The following is a 14,990-nucleotide window of genomic DNA, read 5'->3' as shown; positions in this document are numbered from 1 at the left end:
TGGGCTCCCTCCCCTAACAGGACCTGAAAGCAGTCCCTGTCCTGTCACATACCTCCACCCTTGCCTTGCAGGTAGTCTCCCAGCTCTCCTGTTCCTGCTTCTCATCTACCTTGCTAAGTTTTGGGGCACTGGACATGTTTTGATTCAGTAAGGCTAGACTCTCTTGCTGCTGAAACGCTGTGACTTTTTGGGCTTTCTTTTCTTCTTCCACTCGGGAAGAGACTCTTCTCGTTGACATGCTTAACCTATTTGTTTGGTATGACCCCACTCCAGGGTTGAATGGGTGTTGCTGATACCCTGAATTTCCTGGGGCAGTGATCCGAAACATGCACACGTCCGCCACAGGCATAACACTCACTGACATGGTTCACTTGGGTTAGTCACACTCTTTGGGTTTGGTTAGGTGATCTTTGCTGGTATAGGCATTGAAGCTCGGGAATGTTTCTCCAATTCTAAGGTCTTCGAGGAGACTGGGATTTACAAAAACCTAGGTTTCCCAAGCAAATTCCCCTAGATGGATGGGAATTTAGTCTATCCTGTAGGACACCCGGTCTCCATGGACGCAACAAGTAGCTTTAGGAGCCCCTTCCAACTAACTTTATGTGGGTAAAAACTGTCAAATACTGTTGTAAGTATTAGCAGAGTCCAGTAAGGCCCAGATAGTCTTCTCCCGTACCTTCACCAGCACGCAGTATCCACCCTCAACAAAGTCATCCTGGGTGTACAACAACTGGGACCTGGAGCATCTTTTGGAGGTTCTTCCTTTCTTCCTCTGTGCTTTTTTCCTTTGCGTTACTGGTTTGAGAGTGTCCCTGGGGCTCGGGTCCTAGTCAGTCGCGGCTGGCTCAATCTCCTCCTTGGTCCCGAACAACATGTCCCCCTGCTGCATAAAGTCTTCCGACCATTGGCCTGCAACTGGGCTATCTTGTCTGGAGAGAGGCCCTCCTCTTCTTTGTCTGAGAAATGGTCGGGTCTCAAGACTTGGGGGCATGGGCCGGTTTTGTTTCTCGTGAATTGAAATTTTCTTGTGGCTCTGGAGTCGCTTGGGTCACATTACCTTTTTTGGGATAAAGTCTCGATATTCTAACAATGTGTCCCATTGGATTCATCATCTGTCCTTGGACATACTTGTAGGCTTCTTCCCTGGTTTTTAGGACTCTCCTTAAGTGAACTCTGACCCTGCTGCTTAGTGGGTACCGAGCTTGAATCCTTCTCATTACCTTGACGTCACTGCTCAATGCTTCCCGTGGTAGGGTAGCCCTGGCTCCAGTTTCATTTGGAATGTACTCTCCCTCTGACCGCGATTGGCTGTCAGTCTTCAGAGCCAGCTGGGATCTCTTTGGTATGAATCCTCAGCGAATGGCCTAGATTTGGCAATGGACCCCTCTTCTTCTCTGGACAGGTTAGCCTTGCTGTCATTCTGGGAGCATGCCTGCCTACCCGCATTTGGGTGTGGCTCACTTAATCCACTGCTATTGTGACAGACTTTGGCTTTTACCTTTGTCGGCTCCCTGTAAGCTTGGTTCGGTCTCCCAGACAGTTTCCAAACATAATTAGCCCAATACCACCCCAGCCCATATGGGTAGCGGTCCTGAAGAGAGATCAGATGTTCGCTGATACTGTGCCTGGCTGAAGACTGTGAATTTCATCCTGGGACATATTTTTGGGCTGAGCAACCAGAGTAAAGCATCATATGCAGTCCCGGGGTAGGTCCACTTGCATGTCTGTCTCGATCAGGGCCTTCTCATGGACGGGAATATAATGATCGTATGCATTCCGTCCTGATGAATGAACGCCGAGCTGTTTCTCTGTGCATCTCCAAGCGGATTCTGCTCCGGCATCCATTCATCAGGAATCTAAGACACCAAGCTGTCCAATATATTGATGCACCAGGAAACTTGAACGCGAGGATTCCAGGAACTATACAAGCTTGGCTGCCCCTGCAGCATACTCGACTTCATAAACGCAGGAAATTTCAAACTTTGAACTACTCACTCATCAATAACCTGATACTCTATGTAATTCGTAGTCCCCCCCCCCCCCCCCCCCCCCCCCCCCCCCTGGGACCATTCTTAAGCAGTTGATTTATCAAGCCACACCATTTTGCCTTGATAAAGACCCTTTTGGTTGAGTGTTGGCTGTTCTGTCACCCAAATATTGCTTCGTTTTTTCTTCTGATGATTGTAACAGCAACCTGTCACAAGGACAGGTCGACCCAGACATAAGATTGCACGTGTGCTATCACATTATTGAGAAATAAAGCACAGGAGAGAACTACTTGACTAAACCATGCTAGTGCAAAGTTGTCTTTGCCCATTTTAATCATTTCCCCTCGTGGCACTTGGGGTGTGTCCCCCTGACAAAAGCACATGCAGCACGCATGTTAACACAATATTACTAGTCTGATACATGCCCAGCTCAGGTAATAACTAGGTTCATCACCTACACCTCCCCCTGCCCCTCTGCTCCAGTCCTATATGGTCTCCTTGCATTCCTTGATCCAAATAGTAACCTTGTACACCGTGGAAGGCAGGAGTGCAAAGCAGTGATTTTATAAATGGTACCACTGATTTAATATCTATCTAAAGTTCTAGTTCTTGGTTAAAAAAGAAACTGCAAGGACCCAAGACAAATAACAAAGTTTAGGTGCGTGCCTTCTAAAGTTGCTTTAATGGATTTGGTAAAATTTCCCTATAGGAGTCGACTGAACAAATCCAATAGGCAAAACACTGGCTTTAGGATAAAGTCAGGTATGTACTTCTTTTACCCTCACGGGTGCAGAAAAAAGAAGCACACCGGGGGAAACAGTAGAGGTGACCCAAGACTAGCCCATTTAAGATCGGACGTGTGGGTAGTGTTGCCCCCTCGCCCCTGCCCTCCCCACCCCATCCCTCACCTTTCTGGACAATGGAGTCTTCCTACCTTGAAGCACTAGGTTCAGAAGGGTAACACAGGAAGATGCAATCCCAGCTTGGGGCATGCGGTCTAGCCTTTGAGGGGGGACCACAAGGAGGGCCCAGGGAAGCCAAAAGAAGAAACCACATCTGTGAAGACAAAGGACACAGAGCGAAGCCTGCATGACCCAATTTGGTCCGAGAGTCGGCATCCCATCTTTGTTGGAAAAAGTCCACCAATTAATGCAAGATGTCTTCGATAAAAGTAACCCACAGGGATTATCCTAGATGTAGACATTCAATAATGAGCTGGCCTAAACTATTCCTCCAATCCCATACCAGATAGACTCAAAGGTTTGGGTGGCCGTCCATCCTGTTGGCACTAAAAAAAGCAAAACAATTGGCCCATCCACACATTTATTGTATTGGGCTGCCTGGGGAAAGGGACCTGTTTAAACCAGACCAAACTACTACATCGGGCTACTTGTCGATCTGCTGTACCCCCAGTGAAGCCAAACATAAATCGCTTATACCAGCCTACTCCACAACACAATCATCGGGGTATATAATCAATATGGGACTATTGTGGGATGCTCAAAAGCACCCTGCCCTAGGAGCTATATGGGCTACCCCATGACAGGAGAAGAAAAAGGGATGCAGTGGCAGGGGACTTCAGAGAGAGTTTTACTGATCACAAAAGTAAGGCCCGAGATTTAGGGGGTGTTGGGAGGCCAGGTAGGAAAACATTTATGGCTCTCATAAAATGGGACAGTAGAACCCCAAACGTGTTATTCTGTCCTAACCGGCCCACTGAACGCACAGTGCTAGGTAGCACCCCAATCCACTAAGAGGGTTGGAGTGGTTGTGGTGGTGGTGGTATTGGATGACCAGGGTTATGAAAACTACACCTACTAGGAAACACTCCGAGATGTCTGTACTTCAAGGCATGAGAAGGCTTCTAAGATGCCTAAGATTGTCAGGGGCTATACCTGAGCTAACACCAAGGTGTTTCTTTCTCTTAAGACTCTCCTGCCCACAGGGAGTCGTACCATACGGAATAAGAACACAGGTCTACAGAGTCTGTGTCCCAGATGTTTTACAAGGGGAAGACCCCACCCCTCCCACCTCATCATGGTGTATAATATTGAATCCATTTACCAGAGCACTAGTTACCGCCACAATCCGGTCTTCTACTCCTTAGAGCTTCCCTCAGAAACTCCACTGTCAACATTTTGTCAATTACTCCATTAATATTGGCTTTTTCGGTGCCATTTACAAATGGTTCATCCTTCTGTTAGATCACAGAATGGTGCAGCTCTTCCCCTTTCTGCAAAAGAATGTCACTGCAGCGTAAAGCAGCTGGCAAATTATGTATGCTGATGTCGCAATTCGACAAGGAAGAAATAATTAAGCGTCTGGCCTTGAGCAGTAATTCCTGGGGTAATTGCATATAAACATAGAACAAACCACAGGCTACTACTGACGCAAATGTAAGGATGGTGTTCGACTCTTCATCCTTATTTTCCTTAGGGGTTTTGGCTGCTTATCTGGAGCCGTGTGCAAAAGTGTCTCACATTCGCCCTTTGTCATAGTGGAGTGCGATATTGGATGTTTGTGAAAACTTCCTGTAGCACTTATGCCCTAAATCTGTATTGATGAAATGACCAAATCTGCATCTTGTGAATAACATATGCATGGGTTAGGCGATGCAAAGGCAACATTTATCACCTGGAAACCATTTGGGAGTCATTCTTGAGAAATGAAACCACTGCTATGCGTGCCAATTAAGACCAAGGCATTTCGGTTATTGCAAGTGGGGAAATGATGTTCAAGAACTTGGGTCAGCAGGCAGTTTATCATCCATTATTACTTTGTGGAATTCTGTAATCTAGATACATTTAGACCGTGAAGCTTGTGATTTACATATCCTTCTGGGTAAATGTTCTGATGTATGAGCCAATGCCTTCAAAACGTTCATTTACTTCCACCAGCTGGGCTGACATGTTGGCAAGTACCCTTCTCCAAGAGATTGGAGGGACCAGTGTTGGACATATTGGGTGGGTGCTTAGATACAGTGAAGACTAGAGCTGATTCCAAACTGTGATGTCCAATGCAGCAGCTGGATGAGCAGAACCAGAGCTGTCAAACATATCGCCACAGAATTCCCTTCCCTAACAGTATGTATGTTTGTTTTGCAGGAGCTGCAGTGTCCACCTGTGGAGGGCCTCTTCCTAACAGAGCCAGAGAGCATGCAAGAACTGCTGTGCACCCCGTCCATCCACCGCCTTGACATCCTCGAGTGGATCTGTGCAAGGTAAGATCTTGGGCAGACTTGAACACGTAAAGAGAATGCCTCCATTCAGTCACATTCCTGCTGGTCTTCCAAATTCACCAATGTACCTTGATTTGGCTGTACTCCCAGTTTCGTGATCGAGGGGCTGAATACTCACATCACTGACTTAGAACCACATCCCCTAGTCCTTAGCTGTGAGATTCATATTAGGCTTTTGCCTTTGCTTAACTGTTTTGTTGTTTTTATTAGGTTTAGCATAAAGCACCATGCCATATTTGTAATAACACATTTGATTGGGTTTAACACCCTTAACCTCACACACCTCATTGCAGAACCAACCCATAAGAAAGGCAAAGCATGTGGCCTGGTTGTCACCACATCTTTGGATCGATCAGATCACACAGCCATAACCATCCTGATACCCTACACGCCACTTCACCTACCAACGCATACCCAAACCTACCAAGACACCCCACTGCTCCTTCTAGAGCTTCTCTAGTGGCGCACTGGAAGAAACCCTCAACACATTTGCCTCCACATCTGATCGCTTAGCTGAGTGCACCACACCCTGAGACCACTGACGCTCATGCACCACTGAAACCTTGAATGAAGAAGCATTAGCCCTCCACACATCGTGCTACACACAGGACTTTTACTGCAGGCACCCTGTCCCCAGACAAGTTCTGGAGAACATCCCACCAACAAGAAGACCTTGTCAACTGAGAACCCTCCCTTCAGCACATAGGGCAATCACTACAGACAAAGTAAACGAATACACGACAACCATCATAGAAGCATCCAAGAAGAGCTAGGTGTATTTTCAGTCTGTCAAGCTCTGTATCAACCACCTGTCAGCCCCTACAGTACTTCGGTGCAATATGTATTACATAGCCCTGCAATCGTAGGAACAAGTGCAATAATAAAAGATCTACAAAAGCTATTCCTAGTAGACATGAAGAGATGTATATTATTATTTTTGTTAATTTTCAAACCAACTTGGAATAACATCTGTACTGTGATATTTTTGGCCTAAGAAGCTACTTATTCAGACCGAGGCAGTCCATGAATTCTGCGAAGTAAGTCGCAGTGGGAAAAATCACTCCGTTCAGGTTTATTCACAAAAACAGATTGATGAGCAAAAATGTAAGTGTGTGTACATTATATTGCTCCAGGTAAGATTTGGGAGTGTTTTACACCCTATTTTTATTAAATTGAGGGAGGACCCTCCCACATAAAAAAAACAAACACAAAAACGGGTTCAATTCATATCGACCAAAAGTGCACGTTTAGAAAGGTATCTACAAATAGATGTAGAAAAATATTATATATATATATATATATATATATATATATATATATATATATATATATATATATATATATATTTTTTTTTTTTTTTTTTTAGGTGAATTAGTGATTGTTTAAAAACAAACACATCTCTTCCTGCTAGATGTGTGATCTGCTCGTCTGACGAATGCCATCATGATTGATAGTCATTTGGGATATCATCACTGTGGGGTAGCATCCACTACGTGCCGGATTTCAGCGGTTTTGTTGCACCTCAACATCGCAGGATGTGGGGCAGGGAAGAGGTTAGGGACTGAGCCGAGGAATAGTATGACTAATAGTATGACTGGGCTGGGGGGGAGAGGATAGGGCATTGGGCAGAGGAAGTGGATGATTGAAGTGGATGAGGAAGACCACCAGGGACTGCAAAGAGCATGAGGGATGAGGAAGAGCATGGTGGATGAGAAACATGAATTTCCCTTTTTACAACATTTTAATGACTTCCATCCTTCTAATAATTTTCTTCCTGACTTTCCCACAAATACTTGTGACATTCCATAGTCCAGATATATAAACTTATCTTCCAGTTAATTCAGATCATCCTGATTACTCATGTAGGTGGAGAATTTGCACTCCCATTGCACAGCTCATTTGTTTGACCTTGGTTAAATAACCAATTTAACTCATTTTTTTGGCTTGTCAAGAATATAGTATCACATGAAGAAACCTCTCACAAAAGTAATTGAAAAAAAAATCCACACATTTGAATCGTTCTCCTTCCATGCTGCGGACTTGGTCCTAAATTAACGTTAACTATTTGTGGATTCTTAGTTATGGTATGAGGAGTTTAAATGTGCTTCATTTTGCTTTGTGGTTCATAAATCCATGTTTTGTTTCCTGTGCTCAATATCACTTGTGTGAATTGTGGCTTATGTTTGCAAATACCTGTTCAGGCACAATAAGAAAAATACATTTCCGGGCAGATTACAAACACTAACCCTTCAAGTGCTACTCTTTTATCATCCCTACATTCTACCTGGTGTTATACATGACCACTCTGCCCCCATCCAATATAATTTTAAGCATTGTCATTATTAAAACTTGTAATACACACGAAAAAGGTGTCAACTTTTCATTTTTGATGGACTCTGTTACTGCAATGCATCATGGGAGATTATAAAAGAATTTGGTTCCGGACACCCTGCTTAATTGAACTAAAACCCCTGGGCGCATTTCTGCCAAACCAAGCTAGGAAATTATTCCAGGTTTAGACTGGGCATGAGCAATATTTTATTTTTCCTATTGGAGACACCAATGCAAAAACGCACTTACTTTTTCTGTTGCGCTGTTATATTTTTTATGTATCTTCACAAATATCAAAACCCGATGCATCACATAGCACTTGGACACGAATCCTAAAATATTAAAACGTTGTCCTGTAGCAGCAAAAACAATACTTCCTTCAGTTTACATAATTACATGTTAACATATTATTTAGTAAATAACAATTGGAGTCACAGGGCCAGCGCACTCTGTCTGAGCCCAAGCATAGTTAACACAAAATAGACAGAGCAAATTTATTGAGTTACAATTTCGAACTATAAAGTCACCTGCATCGGACTACATATCCCTATAAAGAATCTTAATATCCCTCAAGTAGATGTTCTATCCCTAGTAAGCGCTGGTTTAACGCCTATCTAGGTTAGGGGATAGATAAGAGACTCGCCCTACCCTCTCTCAATACTTTGCTATCTTCTAAAAATAGATGCACACTTATGGAAGTCAATTCTCTTCTTTTTTTATTATATTGCTTCCATTCGGTGTGACTTTTCAAACCACAATTTAACATAGTGTTAAAACACAATCCAGTTTGTAGATTGATACATTTGTGTGTGTCAATTTTACACTTTACATAAAATATCCTTTGACCAAAGTTGCTAGTTGTTAAGCATGTCTCGGGGATCAAGTCATCACCCTGAGCCTATTCAATGTCAACCGGTTTCAGCGGAATCGGTATCTCTCTATACTCACCTACCTTTGACAGGGCCATTTTCCACTGAAACCATGCATTTAAAGTGTAAAACATTAAATCTTACTTTGATGATGGTTTCTGACCCTCTGTAAATAGACTGCACCTACCGCCATTGGTGATAACGGCAAGTAAAACCTGAGTTGTGTTTTTGTATGCATTATTTACTTTCTATTAAGGACTATGGGCCTCATTACGAGTCCGGCGGTAACCCTATCGGTGCTTCTGGCAGGTTTCCGCCGTACTCGTAACATTTTACGGGCACCTGGCTTCTCGGTGCCACCAGGACACAAACCCCGGTGGACCGGAAAGCTGGGTGTCGGAAAAGGCTAGTCCCCATTCCCGTGGAGTCCTACGGGAATGGGTTCATGGAAGCATTGGCACCGTTGCCAACAGTGCCGATGCTTCCGTGAGGAGTCTGCCTACCAGGGCTGCTGCACCCGGCAGGCAAACTTGTAGTGTGGAGGTCAGGAAATAAGGGTGCCAGTGAGCTTACCGGCACCCTTGTTTCCGCAGCGCCACACTCCTAATGAGGCCCCATGTTACTAAAAATAGAGGTCTTATGGTCTCTTTGGCTGATCTTCCAGTTTCTCCGGCTGAATATAAAACCAGGCCAATCCCACTTTGTTAAAAGAAACATAATGTGTGCAAACCAGCAACTTGTGTTTACATTTTTGAAGAGCCACCAAGTTCTGGATTATTTACCTGTAGAGTTCACTCTCCTCATTTCTCCACTGTGAGTACCAAACATAATGGGTCTAATGACCACCAGATGAACAGAATAATTTAGATTTGCTTCGAAATTGTAAGGTAAACGGATGATGCAGGAGGAAGTACCAATAGTTTACTAAGGAGTTTTCTGTAATCTGCAACAAAGCAGCATTCCTATAGCCCCAAATAATTCCCCCATATTAACCTATGATGAAAGTCAATTTTTCCCCCCAAGAAATGATTTATTGCTTTGGCAAATCTAAATATTCCCCCTATAGCATGTCAGTCTTGGTTACCTGTTTTTGTTAATGTGATCATTTCAACTCAGGCGATGGTTGAAACAAATACTCAATCATAATCTATGGTTACCTGTTACTGTTAGCAGAAAGGGGAAGCCCATCACACTACACTTCCTTGGATGAACCTTCATTCCTCTAGCTAGCATATATGATGTTTCTTAATCAATAACTATAACAACCTCAGTGTCTTGTCTGGAGGATTACATCATCTGCATAACTCAAAACTGGGGTTCTCCTACTTCCTATTTGTGGTACGCCCGGACTATATCCTTTTCAATGAGAAGCCCAATATTTTATGTGAAGATTGTCATGCCCCCATGCTCCCACCCTCTCATCTCACCAGCAGGACCATAGCAAACTCAAACAAGGTAATCCCCATACCTAGTAGTGGTTTAGGTGTGCCCGTGTCCTGCAAGGTGGTACACAGTATATTCACCTGTCCATATAATCAAAGGCCAAACTAGAGTGCATAAATGCTGTATGGAGCAGCACATTCAGAATTGTACCATACTTTGCAAGGATGATGTATAGATTTAGGCCCTGATGTACTGTGCCCAATCCTACCCTAAAATTCAATTGGACCCCTGATCAAACCCCTTCATCTCTTATACAGTATTCCATCATTTTTTAAAAGTATTCCAGCAACGATCATTGAGGCACCCACCAGCAGCATCACCGGGTTATAGGACAGTGAAAAATGCATGCCACCCTTTTTTATAAATGGGGACCTAGCTCCCAGGAATACACCTAGTGAAAACATTGGGCCTCATTAAGAGTCCGGCGGTAACCGAGCCGGGAATACCAGCAGGTTACCACCGGACCCGTATTACCATTCCGCCTCCAGTGATTCTGGGAATCGCGGGGCATTACGACCCCGGTGACCTGGGAATTCCAGAGGCGGAATTCCAGAGGCGGAATTGTGGAAGTCCCCATTCCCATGGAGCCCCATAGGACTCCATGGGGATGGGGACAATGGAAACATGGGTTCTGTCTATGACGGAGCCAGTGTTTCCATGTCCGCCTGCAGGCGGGTGGTGTTAAACCCGCCAGGTCAGACGTGGCGGGAATGACACCTCCCACCTGCAGGACTCTTAATCAGCCGGTCTGGAAAGAATGGTGGCAGCGGTTTTACCACCGTCGTTCTTTCCGTACCGGCAGGGTCGTAATGAGGCCCATTGAGTTGAATACTGCCATCAGTAAGGTGTCCATCATTTTGGTTGGAATCTAAAAGTATTATTTGGAACCCCATCATGCCCTGGCCGCTTAAACTGCTGCTGCTTAGTCAATGGGTTTGTCATCTTAGTCACCGAGTACCGTGGATCAGCCCACAGCCCCCCCCTTGCAATAGCTAAAGCATACTGTTCAGCCACCCTCTGATTACCAAAGTCCCCTACATATGAGGACGGAAAGTACTTAATCCACCCTGTCTGGAAGAACTGCATTTCGATCTCACAAGATACCCTAAGAGGGCACGATACAGAATACTGCCCTCAAAATGTGCTCTTTCCACTGACATTGGTGAATAATAAATCACTCTTGGCTAGTAAGAAATTGTTTGCTCTATAAATGTGGTGAACTGGCCAAATCCCAACCTAATGTAAATGTGTCTGTTTTGCAGTGAAGGTGCGGATTCAGCGCTGTTAAGTGTGGGGGGGGGATGCCTACCAGCTATGGGAATGATCGCGCAATAGGCGACCCCCCCCTAGACGGGGCAGGATATCATTGACAGCTGTAATAAAGGGTTCTATGGCACACATGCAGCTCGAGCAGTCCGGGGACAAGTTTGGGGTGGGGTTGTTCAAGGGGGAATATCAAGGGGTTTCAGGAGTGTGGGGGTAGAAGCATGACAACAAAATATAACTCAATATGAAGGGAACCACCTAACTGCCATTATGAGGTGAGAACCACAGGAAAGTAAATCACTTGGGTTGAACACTGGCAGGCATTCATAAAATTGCACAAGCGCTCTGAATCAACGGGATGCTGGAAGAACGATGCAAGCTGGCTGTTCCCAGGAGACGGCAGTCACTGCGAAAGGTAACTAGCAGATCCATAAAAGGTTCGCGAGCCAAACTCTTCCGCATTCGCTGGGACCGGGGAACATTAAATTCATATAAACATGTTCGGGGAGGCACAGCCACAGTATGATCAGCAGTTTAAAATTGCCCCTTGGCAGGTGGGAAGAAGGGGACGATCCGGCACGGAGCCAATCGGAAGGTTGAGTTTCGGTGTCCCTGAAAGGCAACAAGTATTTTGTGTTCTTGCTGATGTCCACAAGACACCTCATGGTTGGATGCCGTGTGACTCTCTACCCACATGCTCAGGATGTCTCATGATTTTCTATGTGTGCTGACCAATTGCAGAATAATAAAGTTATCCAGAGATCAGCATGATTATGTATTAATAAAAAGTAATTCTTGAGGCGAAGTGGGAAGGAATAGGGCGAGACAGGAGAGGTGATGAACCGAGGGGTTAAGATTGTTTGCTCTAATCGTCTCTGATTAACATATGTCTAGCTATAGGGGACTTGCATAGTCCCACCAATAATCTTAGTAGGATATCTAATAATTTGCAATATTATTCACAACTGTTTCTGACTGTACAAATAATGCTTTAACCCTATAAAAGATCTGACCACAATGGGTGGGTTTGTCGGCTCTGATCAATCCGTTCTGTTCCATTGTATTGTTTGATTTGTGCTTTCCCAGCTTTAATAAACGGTGTTACCTCTTGCCTGGTGTACGCTCCTTTTTTGGATTACCTCTGATATCTTATTGACAACATGCTCGTGGAGAACCCCCTGATAGCGTTTCATCATTGCTTTCATGCCTAAATAAATTACTGAAAACAAAATTTTGCATAGGGCTTTCCTTAGAGGCTGGAAAATGCATTATATAGTAACCGTTTCAAAAATGGTCTATATCGGTTTATTTATTTGCAAGTACCACAACTTCAGGCTGAAGCAGCGCATGCTGCATAAATGTTCAAATTGGATCAGCCAAACTTGATGAATACGTTTTGGTCTAAAAAAGAGAATATCCATATTCCCAGGCATGCACAGTAGACATAGTGGGACAACGTAATAGAAATTGTACCGCTAAGTACACTCCCACACAAACAAACGCCCACACCCTTCCTTATTCAGTCATGCGCAATATAGCTAAGAGGGATTAAAGTAATTAAAATTACTGTAAAACGCACAAGCTGATCTGCCATACCAAATCTGCAGTGTGGGCCACAGTATATGTGCAATAGGGTGGAAACAAAAAATATACTGTCACCCTATATTTATGGTGAAAGCTGTTCATACAGACATTTCCCTAAATTCTAATGCTTGTATCTTTTGACAGTTCTCGATTGATTTGGATTACATTTTTCTAAAAGTATCTATCATCTGGCCCTCTGCAAACTGGAAACCTTGTTGAAAATTAGCTACGTGGCTCAAGCCTTATTAAGAAAACAAAAAAAACACTGTTTTCGGTCAATTCTCATTAAGATTTTCCTATAAAGAAAAACGTGTTTCCATTTACCACCCATAGTGTGAAAACTTGCACCTAATAAGGTGTTGATCACAAAGCATTGCTGATGTGCCTTTTGTTGATCTGGTGTAAATGCCTCCACAATAGATTAAAAAACATATTTGACAGAAAAGGGGGTGCCACATGCACCAAAAATACTTCATGGTGCTTTGCAGCAGAGAGACTTTTCAGAAATGAAAATCTGCCATATTATTTTGGTTCTCGATGCAAGCGATCACTGTGGTAATCCTGAAAGAAGCTGAAAAAGAAAAGTGCCCAAAAATATATTTCAAGGGTAAAAGAGGTGGCGGATGCATGTCGGACTGCATATGGGGGACGGTGAAAGGAGGCCACCTGGCCAGTTGGGGAGTGAAGGGTGGGCTGGGAAGCCTGTTTAGTCCAGAATGTTTTTGTCTTATTGGGAGTAATCCTACCGGAATCTCGTGAGTTTCCCATTGTAACATCAAATACTGCGCTTGGAAAAGAAAATGCCTCAGACGCACCAGAGATGGAAAGGGGGTAATGGGAGAGGGTCGGGGAGAAAAGTGTGGTTAGTGCCATTGGTGATGGGTTAAGACTTTTACATTTTTGAATGTTTTCCTGTTACTGCTGGAATCTGCTTCCTCTGTGTTACTGTGGGACTGATTGCTGGGAAGGATTTTTGTGGGTTTAGAGGACAGCATCGATTGAGCCATGCATTGTTAGGATGATAAATTATCTGGGGGATAAAAAGTGTGGTGAAAAGTGTTGCGTGTGGGGGGATCACTAGTAGCATTTGGACCACTGGGGTATGGCTATAGTCTTTTTGACCTGCATAGATGTGGGTTCGGATCTCCTAGGTAGGGGGAATGGGTCTCTTTTGATAATTGGTGCAACATGTATAGTTGAAGGTTGTGACCAGTGGATACTGAGGCTGGCAGCTAAGGCAGTCTTCTGTTTTAATAATTGTGGCAGCATCGACAGTGGGCACCAGCAAAGGCTGTGGTCAATGGCCGCAGGCATGGCTAGAGAACCCTGAGGCTGCTGACTATGGACCTAGGCCATGGCTGGTGGGATCTGGTTACATACTAGGGAGTGGGGGAAAGGCCTTGGCTGGTGGCCATCTCTTTTTAAATCATTGGTGGAACATGTGCAGTGGCCACAGCTGAAGGCCATGAACAAAATCTAGCATAACAAAACCCTTGCAATTCAGTGAAAGAAAATGAGTTGCGTTGAGAGAGTTAAGGTGATTTGAATCGCAAGAAAACCCTTGCAATTCATCGGGTGTGGGTAGTGATGACCATCTTAACTCGGCCCCTCTCCTTCCACCCCATTGCAATGCCCCTGAATGATGCCCATGAATGATGTTGCAAAATGGATTCACCATGAGATACAAACTTAAATCATAGGGGAGACACTGAGGTAAAATGGTCATCGCATCCCACAATTTCTGAATTTCAAGGGTTTTGTTGCGATAATCTTCCTTAACTAAAGAAAATATATATACACCACGGGTAAAAATGTTGCAGGCTTCTAGCCAGCCTTATAAAACACATGGCAACTAAATTCTACCACATGAACATGACATTCCTTACTCACCAAGAGTTCATTATTAGTCACTGGCTAGTAGCAAGTGCTTGCACTGTGTGTATATCTGTGTATCTGTATATGTGGCAAGTTTGACGACTGAATTCATCACCTACTTTTTCTCTTAAAATAAGGCATTTCGCCCCTTCTTTAGAGTTCCTACATTTCTATTAGTGCATTGTTTTCTCTCTATCTCTTCTTAATAACATACATTTCTCTAACACAGATCCCTCGGCCATCCTTCCTCTAGTTGCCTTCTTTTTCTCTCGCTCCTGCAACAGTTCTCTTTGCTTATCTCTTAGTACAAATACTGGTATCTCATTCTTTTGCTCTGTCTTTCTTTCTCTCCTACTGCAGATCTTTGCCGCTTTGCTTTTCTTTCGCTTTCCTCAA

The 14,990-nt window shown here is 44.1% G+C and overlaps 1 protein-coding gene across 1 annotated transcript in view; it reads left to right on the top strand.

Moving 5' to 3' along the window:
* HAUS7 (HAUS augmin like complex subunit 7) overlaps positions 1-14,990 on the top strand; it is a 262,504-nt gene that overhangs the window by 17,342 nt on the left and 230,172 nt on the right. Inside the window, exon 2 of the mRNA XM_069645349.1 lies at positions 5,093-5,208. Within this exon, the coding sequence (XP_069501450.1) occupies positions 5,093-5,208 (116 nt within the window). The remainder of the gene's footprint in view (positions 1-5,092; positions 5,209-14,990) is intronic.

The sequence above is a fragment of the Ambystoma mexicanum genome, chromosome 2p (genome assembly GCF_040938575.1).
Source record: "Ambystoma mexicanum isolate Mex_15411 chromosome 2p, UKY_AmexF1_1, whole genome shotgun sequence".
Classification (NCBI taxonomy): domain Eukaryota; kingdom Metazoa; phylum Chordata; class Amphibia; order Caudata; family Ambystomatidae; genus Ambystoma; species Ambystoma mexicanum.
Note: the sequence above shows the minus strand (reverse complement) of the source record. Positions and strands in the feature narration are given on the sequence as shown.